Genomic DNA, 24,353 nt, shown 5'->3' on the forward strand with positions numbered 1-24,353 from the left:
GCACCCATATCCTTAACTTATAAGATAAGCGATAAAATAAGACTTTATTGATCCTGCAGTGGAGGAATTAATGCATTACCGCAGCTCAGGTAAAGATAGCAGAATTGATCCCATTTTAAATCATCTCATAAAGTTTAATATCACCCTTTTAATGGATTCAGAATTTGATAAATTTATAAGGGAAGAGTGGAAAGTGGAACAGAAAGTAGAACACGATATTGAGGGAAAAAATAAATATCTAACAAGCAGATATGCAACAAATCCAATCAAACAAACATGGAAAGAACTGCAAAATGTTAAATTACAACTAGACAGTGTTGGGGAGTAATGGAATACATGTACCGGCTTTAGGTATTTAAAATACAAAATATGAGTAACCATATTCCATTGCAGTTGCCGTTTAAAAAGGTGGTATTCAGAGTACTGTTACTTTGTTGAAATAAAGGGATTACACAGTGGTCTTTTCCTGTTTAATATGTTAGGCTATGCCCTCTCTATTTTTGGTAATTCCACGCCGGTGGAAACCCAAACAAAACACACATTAAGAGGCTCTAATGCCTGTGTCTCATGACGTGAAGAAATATTTTTAAAAATTGTTATTCAGAAAATTATTTAATATGAAGGCAATAGGCAGAGTGTTACAGGCAAAGCCCTAAAGAATGTAGACTCATGGGCAGTGTAGTCCGTGCTGCAGGGAGAGTGGACTGCCATTAGTGATGTGCGGATCGATCTTGAAATATCGATTCCTCCGATACCAGTCATTTATGTTCTAGAACCAATTCCCACATTAAATATCGATATTTTTAGTAATTTAGGGTTAATTTGTAGTTTATCATTAACAGCAACACAGTGGAAAGAAACTATAACATTCGGATTGTCTACATTCAAAGGAACTACTTCCTCTTCCGCCTTTCATAGTCATGTGCGAAATACGGCTGTATAAATGTCTGCAGCCCCTTGGCTCGCGCACTCACAACAATGGCTGAGCGTAATTGTGTGGACGTATTTTACCTCCACAAACAGCTGAGACATGGTTTGCGATACATGTGGCAAAAAAGTGCTCCAAGAGTGAGGTGTTGTGGCCATACTTGCCAACCTTGAGACCTCAGAATTAGGGAGACATTCAAAAGGGCTGTTGGGGGGAGGGGGGGTGATAAATACATTTTACAGTGTTTATTTATCGGATAAAATACGTTAAATGTCACCGTTATTATTAGCCGGCCTGGAAACAGCGGGGGGTGTCCAAATTCAGAGGCTGCTTCCACCTGAGGACCCGCCCTTCGCGGTCTAAAGAAAGCCGGGTAGTACGTCACGAGCTCCCTCGGTGGAGTGAAACAGCCGCCTGCTCCTTGCCATCTAAAATATAACCGGGCGCTGGCGTAAACTCTCGACCGTCTCACACTTTCTTTAATTAGTTTTCTGTTTGATGTTTATTCAGCTGTGTGAAAACCCCGGAGGAACCCTCCTGAGGGATTAATAAAGTTAAATTGAATTTAATCTAATCTAATAACTTTAATCTCAGCCAATCCGATTTACTCACGAACAAATAAAACACTGAAAAAGCCCAACAATAACATTTTTAAGTTATCAAAGTGACTTATATATCATGTTTAACCCGAGTAGTGAAAGACCGCGGGGGTTTGAAGACGATGTGTCGATCGGCTCAGATATTTGAAGTTTACACAGCTACATTCTCACCTGAAAACATGTTAAAAGTTGTTTGTTTTTTTTGCGACCCAGAAAGAGAAATAAGAGTAATATTAAAACTAAGTAGCTGCCGCCATTGTTGGAAACTGGAATTAGCTCGGCCGCGCTCCGTGAGAGACGTCTGTCTCGCCCTAGCAGCACCTGTCCCTCTCCTCCTCTTCAGTTCGTCTCAACATACGCTCGTCATATTCTGTGATATGATTTACTCTAAGGTGTTTGACAAGGTTAGTGATGTTGCCACAACCATACATGCCAACCCTCCCGATCTTTCCGGGAGAATCCCGGAGCCACCATTCTCCCGAATTTCCACCCTTTAGTGCTGCAGGCAGGCAGGTGTTCAAATAGCGCACAACTTCAGTTTTTTTATTTCTATATGATGAACTCTGCAAGTAATACGATGTCGTGTAATCATTATGACGCTATAATTTGAGATACACTAAATAAAATATGTTTTTGCATAAAGTATCGGTATCGGATCAGTATCATCGATACCACCCTGAATATTACTTGGGATCGGATCGGAAAGGAAATCAGTGGTATCGCACATCACTAACTGCCATACCCGTTATGTGTCTGTGAGGGAGAGGAGGGAGAAAAAGGAGAGTCGAACAGTACGAGTTGTCACCGAGCAGAAACAGGAGATGAAAGCATGTAAATATAATAATAACCACTGCAGCCAAAGTAAGTTTAAGTAAGCTATTAAGACTCGACTGTACACCGTGTTCGCGTTTTCCTCTGAAACAATAAGTTCTGTTGGAGCAGCCTTTCAACACCTCTCTCTGTCTCTCACTAGCAAAGTTGACCCAGACAACAAAGTAAAGCTAGTTTTTGGCTACAAGCCCGACAGGAACCCAACGTATTAGCCAGAGGTCCCTTTACTACGGTTTGGGGCGCGGACCTGTTTTATATACGCACGAATAGTTTTTTATATGAGATCGCTGCAAAAAGTGCAGCCTTACCTTAAGATATATTAAGATTTAAAATTCTAGTTGGTATTGGTATGGCGAGTATCCTTCAGTAATAGTAATAAATCACACAGCAACATTCATGTGGTTGTAAAAAGCTTGATAACATATTAAGTAATCCAAAGTATTCCGTTATGTTTGGGAGCATGTATTCTGTAATCTGTAATGGAATACATTTTAAAAGTGACCTTCCCAACACTGCAACTAGATTACATTTTATCACAAAAAACAGAATCTCTTCGACAGTGAATGCAACAATACTGGGACGGGAAATCAATAATACTTACTATTAAGTATTACTACTACTTTTACCATTATTTCTATTCTGCTGAAAATAAACCTAATCACCCCTATCTGCCAGGGACTTACACTGTGCTCTAAACCAAATGCCTAATGGCAAGGCACCAGGCCTGGATGGATTCCCTGCTGAATTTCTGAAACATTTCTGGTCCGTGTTATCTCCACTATTCTTCATAACTGGCACAGAAATAAAAACAAAAAAACTAAAAAAACAGTCTAATCCCTCCCCATATGAAAACGGCAGCAATAAAATAGTTACTAAAAACAGAAAACGACGCTACCAGCCTTTGTCACTAATTAATACCGACATTAAAGTTATTCCTAAAGCACTTTCATCTAGATTAGAAACAGTTCTGCCCTCAATAAATCATAATGACCACACAGGATTCATCAAAGGCTCACATGTCAAAAAATGTTTTAGTACGACTTTGGTAAGCTACGGAGCTGCACCGCTTGATGGATTGTCGGAGCATTACGGCTACCGAGGAGCCTCGCGTAGTAATACGCACTGTGCTTCAACGTAATATTACCGTATTATGTGTGTATAAGCACCATAAATGGCACCTGAAGCGGATTTCAAACTCCAGGCTGTCAGTCACGCAGTAGAAGTTGGGAACAGAGCTGTACAACAGGCAGGGAAAAAAATCCATGCTCCTTTTGAAGGAAAGTTTAAAATGAAGAAACAAACGTCCGGAGGCAATTATTACAGTTAAACTAAACTTAAAATACCTTTAGTTATTCCGAACTTCTCGTAACTCGCACATACTTTCATATCCTTACAGCACATACAGAAAATGTTCAGAACAAAATAAAAGTAAAGTATTTAAAATAGTAAAAGCGGAAGGAAAAGGAGCCCAAAAACTGAAACCGAAATACAAGAGGACCCGTCTGAACCGATAACAGCTGCCTGCACGTGACACACAAATAAACAGATCATCTGTAAACACACAGCACATGAACTTCACTTAGTGGGGACATTTGTCAGCTTTTTTTTTCTCTGAATGACCAAATCAGAGGTCAAAGGTTAGTGGCTCACTTGTTTTCCTCTCCCTGCTCTCCTATTGACTGACAGACTCACTTTATGAAGGACCACGGGGTCGATGCCACTTCACAGACTGCAAACATCAGACCAGGTACTGTACTCTGACTCTGTCTTACTCTCATAACAGGGATGTTTTCCTCTTCTTCAGAGCTGAACTGTTAAATTTTACCTGTGGTTAGAGGTCGGTATGGTTAACAGAAAATCTGCAGGGGCTGAATGGATTAAGGCTGTTTGTTAATAAGTTTTTAAAGTGTTCATTATTGTTCCTATTGTTGTTTTAGAGTTTAAACAGATGCGCTGATTGGTTGGTTTATTTGAGAATTCAGAAGGTAGAGAAGAGGAAGTGGAGACAATAAAAGCAAAAACAAGTCACAGGCTTTATTTTGCTAATTAGGTGCCAAACACATGTATTATTATTGTTCTTTTGCCTGTAACGTGATGATTTGTTAAATCTCCCCGATGTTTCTGTGTGATACAGATAAGGAGCTGAATGTCTAAAGTGACTAAAACCTTTGCACAGTACTGAACTTTCACCAGCAGAGCCACCTCTGACTTTATGAGTCCAACAATAAACTGGAGTCATGGCAGTACTGGTCCTTTGAGTCACAGAGGGTGTATAAAAGATTTACAGCTGGCTAAAAAATAATGATAATATCAAAAATAACAAAGCTAGCTGGCTATTAATTTTTTTCTGCCTTTGCAAAAGAAGTGAGTCTGTGAAAGATTTTTTGCTGGGGGAACTAGATGCTCATCCTGATGTTGTTTCTGCTGAGTCCATTTATAGCTGCTGCACACACACACACACACACACACACACAGAGAGAGAGAGAAACTTGCCATCGTGCTGCTGCGCTGTTAATCTGCATTGCACCAGAAGCTGGCTGTGTGGTAAGCATTTCGATTACAAAGTGCTGCAGAGGAAGCAGAGGTGATGTATGAAACAGCTTTATGTAGGACAGGTGGCTTTCCACCAGCTTCTTCAGAAAGATGATTCAGAGGAACAGGGCGTGTGACTGGCTGTTTTACACAATTAGTGCTGAGTTAATTAATTGTGCAAGTTTTAACTTTTATTCCTGAAAAGAATTGTTTTTTGATGCTTTTTTACTTTATATACTATTTTTTATTACTTAATTGTCAATTAATTACATAAAATTTGAACTTTTTAATCTTTTAGGAAAGTCAGTAACAGAAACTCTCCATGTTGATATATTTGTCTTTATAAAATGAGAAAGATGATGTGGCAGCTCAAACAGATTGATTCCTGTTTTAATGCCTTAACTCAAACTGTGTTGCCTTCTCAGTACTGCTAAGAGGTTAATCTACTTTGTTTGTGTTTCAGTTTTTTTGGCCCTGTCTTTTAAAATCCAGAGAAAAAGGAAAAACAAGTACACAGGAAAGAACTATTAATAAAACCAGATCCTGGTCACTGAATGATTGAAAATTTTTAGGTCTCAACAGACTTGTAATGTTTTTACTTCTAGCAGACATGATAACAATCCCAGATCTGATCAGGAAGAAGAGGGATGGAGGACAGTTAAGTGATGACGAGATCAAAGCCTTCATCCAGGCCGTTAAAGAGAAAACCATTCAGGACTCTCAGACAGGTACAAACCATCTGACATGCATTCACATTTCCTCCTTTGCATCTTTAACGTCTCCCACTCTTTGTATTTAAGGGGCCATGCTGATGGCTATTTGGCTGAATGGGATGGTCTCCGCCGAGATTAAGGCCCTGACCCGAGAGATGATGTCATCGGGAGAAGTGATGGAATGGCCCGATGAGTGGAAAAATTTCATGGTGGACAAACACTCGACTGGCGGGGTGGGAGATAAAGTCAGTCTGGTGTTAGCGCCAGCGCTAGCTGCCTGCGGCTGTAAGGTATAGACTTTAACGATGAAATCTGATTGGTTAAAACGTTAAAGTGAACCCATTCTGTTCATGCCCAGCTGGACTGCGCTAAATTTACATGATTAATATTATTTTAGACTGGGACACAGTGCAGCCCCCTGGTTCTGTTTAAGCTCCTCCCCTTTTAAACAAACTTCTTGTGATTTGTTACCCCACATTAGTAGAAGGTGATTTACTTGGGTGGGTGTGTCTTCCTTTTCTCAAAATGTGAGATTACCATATTAGGAATATTAATTCAGTCCATGTCCACAGGTTCCTATGATCAGTGGGCGGGGCTTGGCTCATACAGGAGGAACTCTTGATAAACTGGAATCAATTCCAGGATTCAAGGTGGAGCAATCAAGAGAGCAGGTGAAGCAATCTGTTCTGGCTCACATATATTTACACATAGTTTTAAAAATTAATAGTTTTAACTTTTAATAAATGTCAGCAAAATGTTACTCTGGGGGGAAAACACACTGAAGCACTTTGCGCACCCCCTGGTGGGCCATGAGGGTACTGCATGTGATTCACAAGAGCTCAATTACAATAAATATACTTAAAAATCTTTTTTTTTATATCAAATATTTTTGATTTTATGAGGTAAATAACCACTGGTCCACTGGAGTGGGCGGTTCAATTTGCCAACTACCAATGAGAGCCAAGGATACTGTTGGCTCACATAACAGAGTTGCCAGGCAACTAGACCCTGGAACAAGTGAATAACTTCCTGTGTCGCCTCTTTAGGCTCACGTGAGGATCATTGATTAAGTTATATTAAAAGTTTTAGGCTCTAAAGATTTTCAGATATTAAATTGGGCTCAAGGATGGCATAGACTGTATATAATAGATGGATATAGCCACAGTGACAAACACTAAATACTGCAACACTGCATGCTCATTGGCTCACCTCTTGTCAGTCACATGTCATTGGCGAATGAGGATGAGACTTTTTAAAGTGTCTTTTTTTTTAATTATTCAAGAGTCGAATCTATTGACTGAGACCATTTACTCAAAAGGAAAGAATTTCCTAATAGTCAAAATAAAGTGAGTAAGTCTCTTCTGTTTAACCACCAGAGGAGTCGCCCCCTGCTGGCTCTTAAAAAAAAACTAAACAGATGAAACTATTGACTGTTTGGGGAAACAAGGACACTGACATCTTTACTGAAATTTGTTAATTAATTCCAATGGTAGCTCTTGTGATAAGGGTACAAAAATAACAGAAAATTAAATATTTAAATTCATAAATAAATAAAACTACATACGGATAATAAAGAGTGATAAACACTCAAAGTCATTCTCTGATTCAGCTGTTCTTCTCCAGATCCTGGAGATCCTGGACTCAGTGGGCTGTTGCATTGTGGGTCAGACAGAGACTTTGGTTCCTGCAGATCGAGTCCTGTACGCTCTGCGGGACATCACCAGCACCGTGGACAGTTTACCTCTGGTTACTGGTAAAAACTGGGATTAGTGCTTCAAGAGCCAAAAACCCTTTTTGTTGTGTTGTTTTTTGGTTTTTTTTTTTGAGAAATTTAAGCTTTTCCACCCGTGTGTTGCGAGGGTCAGGGGACCCGACACACAGGCGGAAAGGATTTAGACTTTCTTTACTTGATATGTGAGCCCAATCAGCCTTCGGGGGAGGGTCATTTCTACCTGAACATAAGTTTGAGCGGTTATAGCATTATGCCCATTTAAACTGATGAAAAGAACCAGATCTTTTGATACCCACATAAAACTGGTGTCCAGCACCTGGCTGGATTTTGCCGTGGATATCCGTGTTTTTTCTAGTCAGCTTACAGCCGTCTGTGCTGTTTCTGCAGGTTCGATCATCTCAAAGAAAGGAGCCGAGTCTCTGTTTGCTCTGGTGCTGGATGTCAAGTTTGGACGAGCTGCTATCTGCAAAGACTTGGAAAGTGCTACAGAACTAGCTCAGATGCTAGTGAGTACAACAACAATTCAAATATTTCACCACAAAAGAGGGAGGGAGGGATGTGAAACATCTGTGCATGGAGTGATGCAGCAACACAACATTGAACCACAGGGGAGATAATATTGGGTTTATTACAGGTTATTTTAATCCAAACTCAGAGGTTTAATTTACAGCGCAGCGTCCAATGCCACAGCCCGTTAATGGCAAAGCTGACCTCAAATTTGGATTTTGCTGTTTATTTTTCTTTCAGGTGGAAGCAGGAAACGGCCTGGGCATATGTACAGCAGCTGTGCTCAGCGGCATGAACAGTACGATCGGTCGATGTGTGGGAAACAGCGTGGAGGTGATCGAATCTCTGGAGACGCTGAAGGGAAACGGACCCGATGACCTGATGGAGCTGGTCACGACTCAGGGTGATGACGTCGCTCAGCAGCTCTCGTCTGTCAGGGTTTGATCACCAAAGTAACAACGTGTCTTATCCGAGGCATTAAAAAGGTCCTGAACCCCAAAGGAACACCACTTTATTAGGAACACCTGTGGCCATTTTATTAGAGACACATACCCTGTGGTCAATTTATTAGGACCACCTGTGGCTCTCTAAATGCAGGAAGCATCTGAACCATTTCAAAGTGGCAACTGTTTTTATTAGCACACCCATGGCCACTTTATTAAGTACAGCTGCGGTCTAATAACGTTGCAGCATCTCTTTTGTGCCACCTGCCTGTTTACCTCTTCTAGCAGCAAGCCAGATAATTTGCAGTGTCGAGTTAACATTAAAGATTATGGATAAATAACATGTATCTTATCTTCATTCTTCTCCTAGCTCTATATAGTTTTAAATATTGCACTCCATACAGATGCCCTCTGATTAAGAAAAAGAAAATTATTATTTTACACGGTATGCAGCCCCTCAGTTTACCTCCCGTCTCTTTAAGGTCCTCCTCCCTAAAAGCCTACTTTGTTCTGACTGATCAGTTTCTGGCAGTCTACCGAGGAGCAGCACCCAATGCTTGTGAGCTGTACTGCTTGTATTTTTTGGACTTTGTACCCACAGGAACTACTGCCACATAATTCTTTATCTTTTTTTAAAACTCTGAACTTGTTTAATATTGCAGATCCGCATTAACTTGCTAATGGGGATTTGCCGCATTAATGAGGTTATGGTGTTAATGCTGACAGAACTAATCTAAACCTGTAACTTTCTTTATACATCCATCCATCCATCTTCATCCGCTTTATCCGAGGCCGGGTCGCAGGGGCAGCAGCCTAAGCAAAGAGGCCCAGACCTCCCTCTCCCCAGCCACCTCCTCCAGCTTATCTGGGGGAACTCCAAGGCGTTCACAGGCCAGCCGAGAGATATAATCACTCCAGCGTGTCCTGGGTCTGCCCCGGGGCCTCCTCCCTGTGGGGCATGCCTGGAACACCTCACCCAGGAGGCGCCCAGGGGGCATCCTTGTCAGATGCCCGAACCACCTCAACTGGCTCCTTTCCTTTATACATGAAAATTAAAATTAGAAAACGCAGAACAGCCTCTCCTTTGTGAATATCAGAGACATGACAAGAATCTCATTGTTACCTTTGTTATAGAGTCCTAGTGAATATTACCCTTCTATAATGATGATAATAATTTTTTTGCTATAGCTAATAAGAAAAATAGACCACTTGGGTTTAAAATTAAAAAACAAACAAACACTTAATTCTGACAGCTGTAAAAACATCATGGGAATCTAAACCCACTGCATGCACACCTTTACAGACAACAACTTGCTTTAATTTTAGTCTATTTTTAAGTTTATTTAATTTTACACTGGTGTAAAAATTTCCCTTTAGGTACATTTAAAAAAGAAAGCATGATAAATATTTAAAATGTGTTTTGTCTGTGTTTGTAGGCGGCTTGTTGCTCGTGATGACTGGTCTAGTGTCTGACCTATCAGAAGGCAGAAAGCAGATTTCCGAAGCTGTGGTTGGTGGAGCAGCGCTGTCAAAGTTCCAGGCCATGATGGAGGCTCAGGGCGTGAACAGCGACACAGCTCAGCTGTTGTGCTCCACCAACGCAGATTACTACAGCATCCTGAGAAAAGCGAAGCATCAGCTGGAACTGAAGGCTCCTGCAGACGGTAAAGCCAATAAAATGCCTCCATTCACTGTTGATGCATTCAAAGACACACTCAGGAAATATGAACTACCTGCACTTACAAAGAAAATTTATCATGTTTAGGAATCTAAAGAAACTAACAAACACAGCTATCTTTGATGACACGGGAACTTTTATGCTGAAGCGCAGGTTGTTACACAGTTTGTGATTATAGTTACATTTGGGGTTTGTTTTAAGAGAATTTGTTACCAACAGAAATTAGACAAGAACTGCACTGAAAATCAGTGGCAGGAGGTCTGATGTAGAGATGAATCCAAATTTGAACATTTTGGTTTAAATAGTCAATATGAACAAAAAGAGGTACAACAGTGAGGGTCTGCAGCCATCAGTAAAACACGGTGGAGGCTCAGTCATGGTTTGGGGCATTTCAGCCAGTGGCGCTGTGGATGTTGTCAATACTGATGGAAATATGAACACAGAAAAGTACAGTCAGAGTTTGATCCAAAATGTAATCCCAACACATGCACTTGCACATGTGTACTTACATATGTGAGCCCTCGTATTTGATAACATGTATTTTTACTGTGTCTTCCTGCAGGTATCGTTTTGGAGATTGACGGTTTGGTTTTAGCTCAGGTGCTTCACAGATTGGGTGCGGGGCGATCAAAGGCTGGAGAGCCTGTCAATCACAGCGTGGGGGTGGTGCTACTGGTGTCTATAGGTCAGAGGATCACAAAAGGTAAGAGGCTGTTGCTACTGCTGCTGATGGTGTGAGGGACATCCTCCTGATGGAGTCGTGTGTTTTCAGGCGACCCGTGGCTGCGGCTCCATTATGAGGATCTGGCGCTGACCCCAGACCAGAGGAATCACCTCGAGAGCGCCCTGACTGTGGGAGCAGACAAAAAAATACAAACACAACAGAAACACACTTTGGTGGAAAAGATACTACCTGAGAAATACCAGTGATTCTTGAGATAAGGGACAAAACATGTCCGCCAGATAAAACCCAATTTGAGGGTTAAAAATATGCATACAAGACTGACTGAAAGAAAAACCAAGGCAATGTTTATACAACAAAATTATGATTTTGCATTTTTTATACATATACATTTATTTTAAATGGTACAATACATTACCAGTACCTTAAAAATCCATTGTCCAGAAGCAGGTGTGATAATATTAAAATACAGAAAAAAAATTAAAAGTAATTCAAAATGTAAACATCATGGCTCTCGTCACTAAATATTTAAGTCAATATCTTATATAATATCAAAATATGCAATTGAAAATTTATTTTTACATATTTTTTAAGTGATTAAAATCGTGTCCAGAGTTTTTGTCAACACCATCAGATTTTTTTTAAAAGTACAAAAAAATCAGGAATTATTGTGGTTAGCTTACACTCTGAGGACCCCTTTACCACTTCCTGTTTGATACACATGCCATGAGGTCACTGCTGTGATAAGGTTTTTTTGTTTTTTTATTTCATTTATCGCATACCTTTCTGAGAAAACCCTGTGTCACAACCATAGTGTGTCAACACCAAAGTCGATGAAATGCAAGATTTAAGTATCTTTTTTATAAAAAGCTTAATTTAGGTAGATTGTAGAGGCCATAAGCAAATGATGCAAAACAAGATGGCTTTTGTCAGAAAAACATGTGTTATGAGAGAAAGTAGGGTGTCAACACCATCAGGATTTTTGCCTGACAGTGTTGACCCATTTCCAGTGGTGTTGACAAATGCCACAAAAGTGTCCCATTCACTAATTATATTAAGTTCTTTTAATTAATATTTCAGTCATATTACTTCCTGTGTATTTTACTGATATTTCTGCTTTACAGATGTGTTGAATATTATCGAATTTGCCTTATCTCGAATCTCATTGTTTATGTATACTATGTCTATGAAGCGCCTTGAGGCGACTCTTGTTGTGATTTGGCGCTATATAAATAAAATTGAATTGAATTGAAATTGAACTTTATTATTCCTGTAGGAAAATGCTTAGTTCTCTGCATTCAACCCATTCACTCAGTGATGCAGTGGGCAGCTACCAATCGAGGATAGCCGCTGTTTGTTGGATTTGAACACCCAACCTTCCATCATGTGGCATCTACTGAGCTAGCTGTGCCCCAAGAGCTGATCTTTAAGTGATGATGGATGAATCCTGCTTCTGGGCCCAAACTACTCTATTTATTAAGGCTGTTGTGCTTTTAACATGTTTTATTGCTTTTTATCTTGTTCTATTTAATCTGAACAAGCCCCTAAAAACAGTCAGTGATCACTGTCAGCCTAACCATCAGAAACCCTTGCATTACCTTTTATCGAGTGGAAAAAATTTAGCGTCCATCCTCCAGCTTCACTGTGTTTATGTTATGCTAACATAGCTGTGTCACCAGCGATCACGTAGCACATCATTATATACCAGCTAGTCCAACTTCAGTAACCCTTCAGTAACCCTGCAAAAGTCACTGTTGTTTAGTTTTCTGGCTTCATTTATGTTGGAATGTAGGTGGAAACCAGCGAGCTAACTTCTAACTCTGTTAAATTTCATATATTCTGTTTTCATGGATGCCTGGATGTTACACCTGGAAGAGCAGCCACACTGATCATTTTATTAAAGATGAAGGAAAGAAAGAATTTAGACAGTTTGTAACTCTCAGTGATGCCGCAGAGTTCCTTTGACTTTGGGATCTGCAGCGGAGTTTGGACCTGGAAACAGCTAATGACATCAGACTTAAAGACTGGATAGCATCTCTATTGCTTAATACATAATTGTGTTGTGAATATTCATCCTTAATCTGTATAAATGCATAAGGTTCAGAAAAATTATAGTACTTACAAAATGGTACATTTCAGGCTAGAATTGCAAAGGGGAACCTGTCAGAGGAACGAAAGAGGAGGAACAGGGATGATCAAATAAGGAGAAAAAAATTAACAGCCAGCCTGAGTTGAAGAAAGAGTTTCTCATAAAGGAAAGGGAAAGATCTAGAAAGAGAGTGAAAGAGGGAAAAATAAAGAACATCGGTGATCTGAAAGGAAGAGAAAAAAGGGAGAAGGGAAGGTTTTGGAAACAAGCAAACACACAACCAGAGTACTTTAGGTATCAAAGAGTAGTAGGCAGCTACTTGCTGGTGAACTATTAAGATGTAGAACTTGACATGTGCAAAAACAGAATTGTTATGATGTGTCTGATATTACATAAGTTGTTAAACTTTAATGGTCATTTTGAAAGAAATAATATTTTGTTTTCTATTAGTGTGTCACCACCGTCAGCACCTTGTCAACTCCATAATATGGATTTCTTTGTTTATTTTTGTCTTTTGAAGAACCGTATATTATCCTCCCTCATGATCTTCCAATAAAAATACGTAATTTTCTCAATGTGTCATTTGCATGCTGCTAAATAGGATTGTTTCTTTTCTGAAAATATGTATGACTGTAACGCTACTAATAAAAAGCCAAAACAATCTTACTTTTAAACATAGTATAATTCGTTTGAAAACATATGTGCATAAACAATAGAACAATATGCTGCTAATAGTCAAAATAGCTGAAACAACCTAAAATATATATTTTTGCATTTGTTTGTGTCTGATGGTGTTGACAAAAACCTTGCACTCCTCCAGCAAAAATATAAATTATTAAAAAATATTACACCTGGGAGATTGTACCAAAACATGGTGAGACAGCCAAAACTTTGTGTAACAATTATATGTAAATATCCATCCATCCATCCATTCACTTCCGCTTATCCTTTTCAGGGTCGCGGGGGGCGCTGGAGCCTATCCCAGCTGTCATAGGGCGAGAGGCGGGGTACACCCTGGACAGGTCGCCACTCTGTCGCAAGGCTAACACACAGGGACAAACAACCGTTCGCACTCACATTCATTTGCACATTCACACCTAGTGACAATTTTGGTTATCCAATTAACCTATCCCCACAAGTAAATATGTAAATATGTTTTTGTTTTGTTTTTTCAAAAAATATATTTTAGAAAATTAAAACCTGTTTTGTCCCTAATCTCAGGAATCACTGATACACATATTAATACTTTTAAGTTGTAGAGTTTAATCTGCCTGTAGGAACAATGTGAATACTGCTCCCATGACCTCACCGTCCGTCCGTCTCTGATGCTGCTGCTTCCTGCTGAGCTGATTAAAAGATCGGCTCCGTGCTCACGACTGCTCATCCTTAAACTTGTTACCTCAGTTTATCTGGTCTTCAGGTGATTTTATCCAGCTGCTTTTAACCATTAAGCTTTCCTCACCATGGCCCTCATGTAAAACTTCAGTATTTATCGATCTGTCACTTCACAGATATCAGTGTTACTCACACCTTTAGTGTTCACGCCATCTTTTCACCATCTATTTCCTCCTCGCTCTCAGATGTGCAACTGATGTAAGGATTCATTTAGAATTGTCATTTTATTGCTGGCTCTGCAGATCTTTCGTTTAAATAAAAATCGCTTCTTGAAGAACTGAATCTTGGTTGTGGCATACTCTATCTCAGAAGCTATTCGATTTTTCTCCTTCTCGAATTTAAGAATCAAATTTCTTTCTCATAAAGTTTTCACTTTTTCCTCTGATCAATATCCTCTGACTAAAAATTATAATTTGTCAAACATTTTTGTTGAGTAAACAAACAAAACAAAAACGCTTTTCTTTTTCAGAACACAACAAATTAAACTTTATTAACAGTCTCACATTGACAAAAAGACTTAGGAGCATAAAAAAGTTCCTCTAACATTTTCATCATCTCACTTCTTTATTTATAAAAAGTACAAACAGAAAACAAGAGCCAGGAGTCAGAGACAGGAAGCAGGCGAGCAAGTTATCAGGATGCTCCGGCTGGTCCCGGATAATTAGCACACCCGCTCCTAAAACAGACTTCCATAAACTTTATTCACACAACAGTCACGCTGTCATCAGGGGTCAAAGGTCAGTGGACGACAGAGTTGAGGGGCTCAGCTCTGATGTTTCCTAAATCCAGAGTGGAGTCCGTCTCCTCATCGATCTCCCCGATCACCGCACTGTAACCAAAACAAGAAAAAAAATGTAACCACGAAAACAAACGAGAGGATTACAAACAAAAACAAACAGGAAGAACAAATAAAAACAGAAAGGAAAACAATAAACAATGATAAACAAACTACATAACAGAACTGTTAACAACAATATTTTTTGTTCATTAAAGTAAAACAACATGTAACAAATCTACATCTATCATGTATGTATGGATCCCCACACATCATTTTCCTTATAGTTTAAGAATAAGAGTCTTTCTCTTGGTTTTCCTTCATAAAAATAATTTTAAACAAACAAAAACAAAACTCTGATAGGGGTATCCGGATCAAATGTGCAACCACAGCATTCATCCTTAAAGCATCACAGAAAAAAACTTTTACATTTTTTTTCTTAACTCTTAATGATTAATTATCCTGTTTTGCAATAATAAATTATATCTTTATAAAATAATAAAATTGGTAAATCATGTTAATCTGATTCTGTAGATTAAAATTTACATTAAGGCCTCACTAATCTTTTGTCTTCAGTATTGATTCATCATCAACAAAGGTCAAACGTGACTTACACGTTGTCACCTCGGACAATGTAGAGTCCCAGCACCACCTGCTCGACCCCCTGACTGGAGCTGAACACTCTCTCGTGACTCTCATCCAGGATCAGGTTGATGGTCTGATCAAAGCCCTTCAGAGTGCCCTGAAAAACAAACAAACTGACATGAACACAACTTACAATAACAAAAAGTTAACATCCAAAATAATTCTGACTTCACTGAATCCCAAATATTGTGAGTGGTGGAGTTCTGATGAGGATGTGTTCAGACTCACCACAATCATCCTGCCGTCCGAGGTGACAATGGCCACGGTACCTGGATCAGCACGAGTTAAAGAAACAGCACCTTTATGGACCAAAACCTCTCTAATATTATTCAGAACCTACAAATAGAAACAATTATCATCACACCAAAATTGAAAGCTATCCCGCCCACCCATTCTGGCCACAAGAGGCGCTTGTAACCTTAGCTTCTGTCTGTTAATGAGCTCCAGCTTTAAAACTGTAGGTTGTATGGTTCCAAAATTTAAAAAAAAAGAAAAAAAAAAGCTTAAGATTTTACAATTTTTCAAAGTGGTCCAGATGTGATGAGTCCTGATGAATCAAACTGTGAAATCATTTACAGAACTTCTCTGATCAGCGGGTCCAAATAATATAAACACAGCAATAAAATCACGAGATTTTCCTTCTTGTGAATGTGAAATCTACATTTAAGAAGTCTGAACATGTTTTAACTCAGCTCTGAGCAACCCGTTTCTCACAGACATCTCTGAACTGCCGCTAATTAACAAAACAAGTAAGTATGCAGCTAAGCTAACTAGCATTTTCCCATTCATTCAGAGGGTTTGCACATTAGTGGCTAACGGCGGAAGGATACGGTTAATGTAGCTCTCCAGCGCAGTGGACATCCTAAGTCCCGGGCTCGGTGTCTATTTATCCAGCGGGGTGGTCGACAAATACTTATAGTGGTAGTCCGGTGACAAAATAAAACCGTGCGCACTCGAACAGCAGCAGTAGCAAACGGCTAACAACACACTGGAGCGCAGACTAGAGCAATCAAACACTGAGCATGCACGAGAGCAGAGCGCCGAGCGGAAGCGTCACATCCGGTTTGTGTTAACTCTCAAAAAAGAAAACAGTAAAAACTGCGAAACTTAAAGAAATAAAACAAAAAAGGTGGGAAAATGGGAAATACAAAAGAAAAAAAAGTCAAGTTTTCTAGTAAATTTGTCAAGTTTATAAGAGAAAAACAAAATTATGATACAAATTGGTAAACTTACATGATACAAACTATTTTTTTGACTATTTTTTTAATGACTCTAAAACATTAAATATTTATTTTGTCGTTTTTCCACCCTATCCCTTAATTTTTATCTTTAATTATTTTAAATATTTCTTTCCTTCCTATGCTCCATCATAGTTAATAACCACTTTCTGTTTATTTCAATATATTTTCAGAGCCCTCAGATGCTTCTTTGAATAGTAAAAATATTTATGACTCATTTCTGAAATATAAATGATGTGATCCGCAAACAAAATGCCCACCGGAAGTGATGTCATTTCCTGTAACTAGAAAAATACAAACATATTTTTACAGTTATGTGGTCCTCACAGGAAAAGATGGTTAAAAAATTATGACGATTCTAACAAATATAAGCCATTAGCGTAGATTTAACTACCAAACACAATAATGGGCATTTGAAATTAGCTTAACATGGAATAAAACAGTTTTGGGATCTTTTGGATAATTAAGGAAATCTAGTTAATGCTCTCTAAATGCACAACTATTACGTACACTTTAATGTCATTTTGAAAACTTAAAATAGTGGTAACCATGAAGGTGAAGATGTCCAGGCTGAGTGGTAAAATGGTGTTGAGAAACTTTCAGCACAGGAAAGACAGGCAGGTCTGCTTTGCTTTTCTTTCTGTCAAAGACGTAAAATTAAATATGTATTAGGAAAAAAAATCATAAATAAACTTGTGTGTGTTGATGTCAGACAACACACAGAGTCCAGTTCTCCCAGCAGGTCTTCATCTTTATTGTTGCTCAGTAATCGTCCATACAAAGGCGGGTGGAGGAGAGCAGTGGAGCCCGACAGGACAAACAACAGGAACGTCATGCTACCAAAGTATTAAATTTGTACAAAAATACTTTACAACATCCCTGTTCCTTTAAAGAAAAATACAGTTTGGTTGGTTGGTGAAGCTACATGGAAACTAATCTGACCCACTATTTCAAATGGCAGTGCAATGCACGTGTGTGTGTGTGTGTGTGTGTGTAGGTAGGTGGATGTCTTGCTGAGGTGAATCACTAGAGTGCAAATCCCTGCAATGTTATACACACATACACACACACACACACACACATACAGGCTCTAACAAATACACACCCACACACATGGTAATGTTAATACATGCGCACAAACAGTGTGTATGGCTTTAGGTCTCACTCATCAAACCTTTGTGAAGCCACACCCCTCTGCCGTGTGGCTTGTTCCCATTGGTGGAGCAGTTCTCTTGGCTGAACCTTAAAACACTAACATCTATGTGTTAGCCCTCAATTCAAGGCATTAGCTCTATATTAGCAATGTAAACCATTTCCTTAGACCTTGTTAATTCCCTTTAGTCAACCTGTAACTACTACCTCGGCTAAATGCTAGCTGCAAGCTAAATTATAGTTCATGTTAGTTATGTGCTAACATAAACCACAAATCAGTAGAAGCTGACATAAAACTGACATACTCTCTTGTTAGCAGACATTTTTAGCTCCTTGGTTACCCGTTGTGTTTACCTACCTACAAACCAACCAAGCCCTTGCTATGTTAAGTTGTAACCACACCAGTAAATAAGTGTTGAAAAATTGTACAGCTAACTTACCACCCATGTACTATGTGCAACTAGCCACATGTTATAGTTAGCTCTAATGCTCTGCATCAACTACCACATGCTAAACTGTAGTTCTATTATTTCCCATGTTAGCTTTTTGCTAACAAGAGAAAAACTTTGTTTTGCAAATGTAAGCCCTGTGTTAAAGGTCTGTAAGGGCTGTGCTGGCACTAGCCGTGTGCTAACATAAAAAGTTTAGGTTTGGATAGCTCTTTATTCATATGCTAATTAAATTACTTATACGCTTATTAACTAATAAATATAGCAAGAAATGGGTGTTACACATAGAAAGCCTAATTTTCTTGTTCTATGTGTATAGTCATGCGTTATGGTTAGACTAGTCCTATGCTCAATGTCTGCTAGATACATACTAATCATGTGTTAGTAATGTCCTCAGACCAAGTTAGGCTGCTCACTTGTCAGTTGAATTTGATGTGTGGTATATTGCTTTTGCTAAAATTAGAAACCGTGACTTAGTACTAACCATAAGCTAAATAGCTCTGTTATCCCCATGTAAGCTATGCGTTAACATAAGCCAAAAATCTGTAAGAGATCTTCAATGGAGCTGAAATACCCTTATGTTAGCATTGGCTGCATTACGTAAACCCCGTGTTCAACATCTGTTGGTCACATGCTAAAATGTATTTCTGTTATCTGTTATGTTTGCCTAATGCAAATAAGAAAAAAAGTCTTTATTTAACACATTAGCCCAATTTTAAAAATGGGCACAAGTTTTGCTTAACTGTGTCCTGACATACAATAGGATGTTACAATAAATGTTAGCTTTGGCTAGCTGTTTAAATATATGCCAACCAAGTTCTTTCTTTGTGATTAGCTAATAAACATAATAATAAATGGATATCAAACACAGCCAGCCTATGGTCCTTGTGTTATGTCTGTTATGATTACGCTAGCCCTTTGTTTAGTGTCTGCTAGCCATATGATAGCTATGTCCTTAGATCAAGTTAGCTTGCTCAAGTGTCAGTGTAATACCAGTGTTTCAGCCTTTTTCTAGTCAAGATGCTAAAAGACATTAATTAGCTCTACAGCTAACCGTACCTTAGTGAAGTGCAAGGTTTGTGCTAACAATACACAGACTGTGCTAGTACTGGGATAGCTGTGTGCTAACATAAAAAAAATGTTGGTTAAATTTAAGCTTTGGTTAGCTGCTTTTACCCATGTGCTTACAAGTCTCTTGCTATGTTTATTAGCTAGTAAACATAGTTGGGATAGTAGTTTGTACTGTGTTTATAATTATGGGTATGCTCTGCGTCTGCTAGCGTAATGCTAACTACATACTAGGCATTTTCTTGCAAAAAAAAAACAAAAAAAAAAACCCATCTGAGCTTTTAGAAATTTTTGGGTAGACCAGAACAGCCAATTACAACTATCCACATAGAAACAGCCAATCACAATGCTAATCCAAAGCACAGCAGCAACTATTGGAGTGTTTGGCTCAGGGATGCTGAGGGAGGGTTCTGATTGGCCACTTTAAATAGTGAGTTAAGACTAAGGTGAGAGCAGGAAGATGTTGACATCACTCGAAAATAAACACTCACTCACTCTCTCTCAGACACACACACACACACACACACACACACACACAGTGTTTACTGTAACAGGTTTCCTGTTTTAACAGGATTTTTTTTCTTTTGTAACATAGTTTTTGTGATTATGAGATGGTGTTTTCAGGGTTTGATGGTTTTTGATGTGAACAGCGATGGGGACTGAACTCTTTTTTTTTTTAATCTATTTTACATATTTTCTGGTTCAGTCACCATGGAAACAAACAAACAAACAGAATTGACAACAGTCAATCAAAAAAACCACACCAATTGATTAGCATAAGAGATCACTGTCACTGGGGCTGGGGAGGGGAAGTCGGGGGAGGGGCATGCGTGGCTTCTTCCTGGAAGCTGATTGGTTGTCTTTGTGTGTAAAAAAAGAACCAATCACAGACAGGCAGGGAAGGAAATGTTTATGTTTCTGATTGGTTCCAGCCAATCAGCTGAATTTTTCAGAACTGCCGTCCATCATCCTGGCTGCCTATTGGTCAGGGGGTAGATTGGGTGGGGCTTGAGGTGGGAGGGGCTTAACTGGCCTTGTGTTTAACATGTAACATACACACACACACAGACACGCACACATACATACACAGTGTGGCCAGTCCAACAGGTGTAAACAGTAGAAAAAGTATTATTGAACTTGCTCAGTGTCATCATCATCATTATTATTATTGACAGCGTGGTTATCGTAACTCTTCCAGCCTGTAGCTCGTCCATGGCACAGAACTAAAATTTTAACAGTAAACCCTTCGTTTCATTTAGGATGCTCCGATCAGTATCAGCTGATCATTAGTGAAAATGCACCGGTTTTTTTTTCCTAAAGGTAAAATTCACAAATAATTATTTAAAAAAACATAATGATATTGTCCTTTATATTATATATAAACAAATTTCTCTAGTTGACATATTAAAGCATATAAAGTAGCTGTTCTGAAGCTTTGGATCCTACCACATGTTCTCCCTTAGCAGATGGAGTGTGCCCAGTGTTGCAGAGGTTCCTTTTTTGTGTTTTTTGTTTTAACTTAGCTTGCCAAAATTTTAAATTAGAAACTGCATAATTAAGAAACATGTTTATAGGAAGTAGCCATTAATAGATGGTTTTCCACAAAATATTTCAAACTGTTACTTTTAATGGGAGGCAATGCATTCCCAAATTCCTAAGATGATATGGACTATAGGCACTTTTGGACCAAAAAGCATCAAAGATGTATAGCTTTCCAAAATACACTTTCCAGATATACTAAGCTAAGCATGGTTTGCAGATTCTTTTCTATTCAAACTGCCTACATACCAAAGATGGACAATTTATTTTCCCAAGGAGACACATGCTAAACTGGGACTGTTTTGGAGCTGAAATAAGCTGAAATAAGTTCTGCTCAATATTATTTTTTTCTCTTTATAAGTTCATTGGTGCAGAGCTCCACACCAGTCCCAGTTTCTCATGGCCTCCTCCTGGAGCATAGATATGCAGAAGTGATGTAAAAGCTGAATAGCATTAAGTATACATGAAAAATCAAATTACCTTGCCCTCACACAGAGCCAAGGTAAAATTATTTCTCTGTGCTTTGCTCCATTTTTTAATCACTGAGAGTTTTATATACTCAGCTGATGTTACACCCATTTTTATGCAGGCTTTTTAAATGTACTTTTTTGCAATTACCTTCTGCAAATTTTAACCTAAACTCTTTACCACAGTGATTTATGTGTTGAAATGTTTTGAGTTGTGTTCTGTCAAATTTTTAGTATTCCTTTCTAACCATACTCGAATTTCTTTTAGAACTTTGGTGATGGCTAGCGGTTCTCCAATCGTGCATATCATGTGTATCTAAAAAAACTAACAAAGGCTTGTTTAACAAGACCAATAAAAATTTCTCTGGTCCGAAAGCACCTTATCTTTGTCTTTTCACTAGCTTCAAGCTGAGGCGCAACAAACATAAATATATATGCAGCTGCAGGTTTTCCTGCTCAGTAAAAACCAGTATTGTAGACATGATCAAAACAGCAAAAGGTGACCTCTAGCGACCACATAAGGTATTAACCCAAGAATGGCTCCTACAAGTATCATGTTTCAATGTCCAGCTCTGGTTTAAAACTTTAAAACAGTGTTCATCCAGAGACCAACATCTCTGCTCAAATGCTAACTTTTCTCATATTATTCATCTGTATAGCGGCAATGGTTAGTAATAATGTAAATTTTGTGAATGGCGTCATAAAATATTAGAACTGTCAGTTGTAATTTATGGAGAATTTAGGAAATTAAAGTGATAGAGAGCAGGTTACATAAAATATAGCAGCCGTTCAACAGTGGAGCCAAAGTACAAGCCAAACCTTGTACAGTTTTAGTTCAGTAAAGTGCATAATCGAACTTGACTAAGTGCTAGTTATTATTTTTCCAATAGAATGGTAAATAAGAATGCAACAATGTTAAAACCCCTCAAAGCTGTCTGTCAACCTCTGCCAACTATTTAAACCAAACTAGTGAGCCTTAGTGTCTGAATTTTATCTGGTTATCATGAAAAACTACACCTGGTAATGCCCACAGGAATAAATCTCTGGGTTGCCAGACGAACTAGCTAAGGAGGTCTTTCCTTTTGTACTGTTTAATTTGGATATCTCTTCAGGTTTCCATGTCATGTTGAGCATTTATTTTAAGGAGGTACATCTCATCATAACCTTATGAATCCAACCTTGTATACTTGCCAAACCTCACCTAATCCCAACCATTTTTGAGCTCGAACTCTCTTTCTATCGTCATTTCCACTTATACCCTTTCTTCAAAACCTGCAGTTAACCAGAACCATTTTTATTCTCATCTCTTAAACCAACCTTCTGATACCGGTTTCTTGTGGGATCTGTACCTTCTTGTTCGAAAGCTTCTTTCTTTAATTCTATGTGGGGCAGTGCCTAAAACTACCTTTCCATCAACCTTCCAATGTCAAGCATAACTACTTGGAAAAGTTACACCTTCAGTAAATTCAGACTTACCGTCTTCTGCATTCTGAACAATCTAATTTTTAGTGTACTGAGGACCAGTTATTTCAGCTGGTTAAATATCAAATAGAAGACTTTCATAAGGATTTCTTATACACAAGCATAAGGATTTAGTAATCAGTATATGTTCAGTAATATCATCAGATGTAGACACTGATCAGAGCATCCCTAGTCTCCTTGGCAACTGTTATGCCCATCAGCAGGTTTCGGTATCTGGACTAGTGTCCCATCAGTCTTTGTGCTGCTGTGGATCTCGGCCAAATGCCACAAATCTGGTTCTAGTAGGCCCAGGATCCAGGATGGACTTCCCCAAGCACTGGCCATGGCAATGGCACAGTATCCATAGTTCCTTGGCCAGTGAGACCACAAACATGAACCATGCTTTGACCAGTAAGACAACTAGATTAGCCTCTGGTTTCACTAGAAACAATAGCCATTGTCCTGATCCCACTAAGACCAGTACCTGTGTGTCTTGGTATGCTAAGACTATTGGCTCAGGTGCTTGTTTAGTAGGACTTTGGTGGAACCTGGAACCATAATTCCAGAACCCATGTGTCTTCAACCTAGAATTCTAGGCTTCTAGAACCAGTAACCATCAATCTTAAAAGAGTAAGACCATTGGCTGCGGCACTGACTTCATAGGGATATATTTCTCGGCTTGTAGACCGTTAAGACTATTGGCTGTAGTTGTGGCTTCAGTAGAACCAGTAGCACTGGCTCTGGGCTAGAAGGACCAATAACTATTAATCTTAGACCAGGTAGGCCAGTAGCCCCAGTTGTGGCTATAATAGGATCATTAGAATTCTGGTTCCAGTGACACTAGTAATACCAGTATACAGAACTGGTTCAGGTTAAAAGGTGTGGAGTTGCTCCAGTCCATCACTGTGCTTTCAGGCTGCTTTAGCAGTTCAAGGGTCAAACTATAGTAGTCAAAGGTCATCCAGAGGGTGTGTGTAGCACCATGGGCGGTCTACTCCGAACCAGTTTAAACCAGTTTTAAATCAGTTTGATTCAACTTTGTTGTCCCCTTTTTCCTCACGATCTCTCCAGTCTGGTGTGGTTGAATCCAGTGTGACATAATTTTTGTCTGCTATAAGGAATTGTTTGTAACCTGCCCCATCCCAATCCCTGTCCCAAAGCCATCTCCTGGTTGGCTCCACTTAATTGGACCACTGTCCTCTCCCTGGCCAACAGAGAGCTCTGAGGATCCCAGGTCACTGCCAACTGGCTGAGAGGGGTGGCTGCTGTTGGTTGTGCCATCGGTGTGATTGGCCATCAGGGTAGAGGAGGAAGAGGATGAAGGGTTTCGGCTGATTACAAGCTCCAAGCGGTTTGGAGACTCTGCAATCAGGGGAACTACAAGGCAGCAGTCAAAGTCCCTGGTCCGCACATGGTTAATCTGTAAGAAA

At 39.1% G+C, this 24,353-nt stretch overlaps 3 protein-coding genes across 17 annotated transcripts in view; 1 reads left to right on the plus strand and 2 right to left on the minus strand.

Annotated features, from left to right (window-relative positions):
- The window catches only part of tymp (thymidine phosphorylase), a 49,305-nt gene extending 34,894 nt beyond the window's left edge, over positions 1 to 14,411 (plus strand). For 2 of the 6 annotated variants that reach the window (XM_082510441.1, XM_082510444.1), the window contains exons 2-11: positions 4,045 to 4,105; positions 5,496 to 5,618; positions 5,691 to 5,893; positions 6,176 to 6,274; positions 7,227 to 7,356; positions 7,723 to 7,841; positions 8,083 to 8,245; positions 9,722 to 9,949; positions 10,526 to 10,666; positions 10,736 to 14,411. In XM_082510441.1, the coding sequence (XP_082366567.1) occupies positions 4,045 to 4,105; positions 5,496 to 5,618; positions 5,691 to 5,893; positions 6,176 to 6,274; positions 7,227 to 7,356; positions 7,723 to 7,841; positions 8,083 to 8,245; positions 9,722 to 9,949; positions 10,526 to 10,666; positions 10,736 to 10,893 (1,425 nt within the window). In that variant the 3' untranslated portion in view covers positions 10,894 to 14,411. The other 4 variants (XM_082510445.1, XM_082510443.1, XM_082510442.1 and 1 more) reach the window with 4 other exon arrangements.
- A 180-nt stretch (positions 14,412 to 14,591) lies between these two features.
- On the minus strand, positions 14,592 to 16,610 carry lsm8 (LSM8 homolog, U6 small nuclear RNA associated). Its single transcript, XM_082511371.1, has 4 exons — positions 16,380 to 16,610; positions 15,778 to 15,818; positions 15,519 to 15,646; positions 14,592 to 14,958 (listed from the first exon to the last, which is right to left on the minus strand). Exons 1-4 carry the CDS (start codon positions 16,408 to 16,410, stop codon positions 14,868 to 14,870), a joined length of 291 nt encoding a protein of 96 aa, XP_082367497.1. The 5' UTR covers positions 16,411 to 16,610; the 3' UTR covers positions 14,592 to 14,867.
- A 902-nt stretch (positions 16,611 to 17,512) lies between these two features.
- grip1 (glutamate receptor interacting protein 1) overlaps positions 17,513 to 24,353 on the minus strand; it is a 67,913-nt gene continuing 61,072 nt past the window's right edge. For all 10 annotated transcript variants that reach the window (XM_082511368.1, XM_082511364.1, XM_082511362.1 and 7 more), the window contains one exon: positions 17,513 to 24,343. In XM_082511368.1, coding sequence (XP_082367494.1) covers positions 24,035 to 24,343 — 309 coding nt within the window. In that variant the 3' untranslated portion in view covers positions 17,513 to 24,034. The remainder of the gene's footprint in view (positions 24,344 to 24,353) is intronic.

The sequence above is a fragment of the Aulonocara stuartgranti genome (genome assembly GCF_965226115.1).
Source record: "Aulonocara stuartgranti genome assembly, chromosome: 17".
Classification (NCBI taxonomy): Eukaryota; Metazoa; Chordata; class Actinopteri; order Cichliformes; family Cichlidae; genus Aulonocara; species Aulonocara stuartgranti.

Coding starts and splice junctions, on each gene's coding strand:
- lsm8 (XM_082511371.1), bottom strand. CDS start 16,410: ATGTCCACTGCGCTGGAGAGCTACATTAACC. Junction 15,819..16,379: donor GCTGGAGAGCTACATTAACC/GTATCCTTCCGC, acceptor GTGCTGATCCAG/GTACCGTGGCCATTGTCACC. Junction 15,647..15,777: donor CGGACGGCAGGATGATTGTG/GTGAGTCTGAAC, acceptor TTTGTTTTTCAG/GGCACTCTGAAGGGCTTTGA.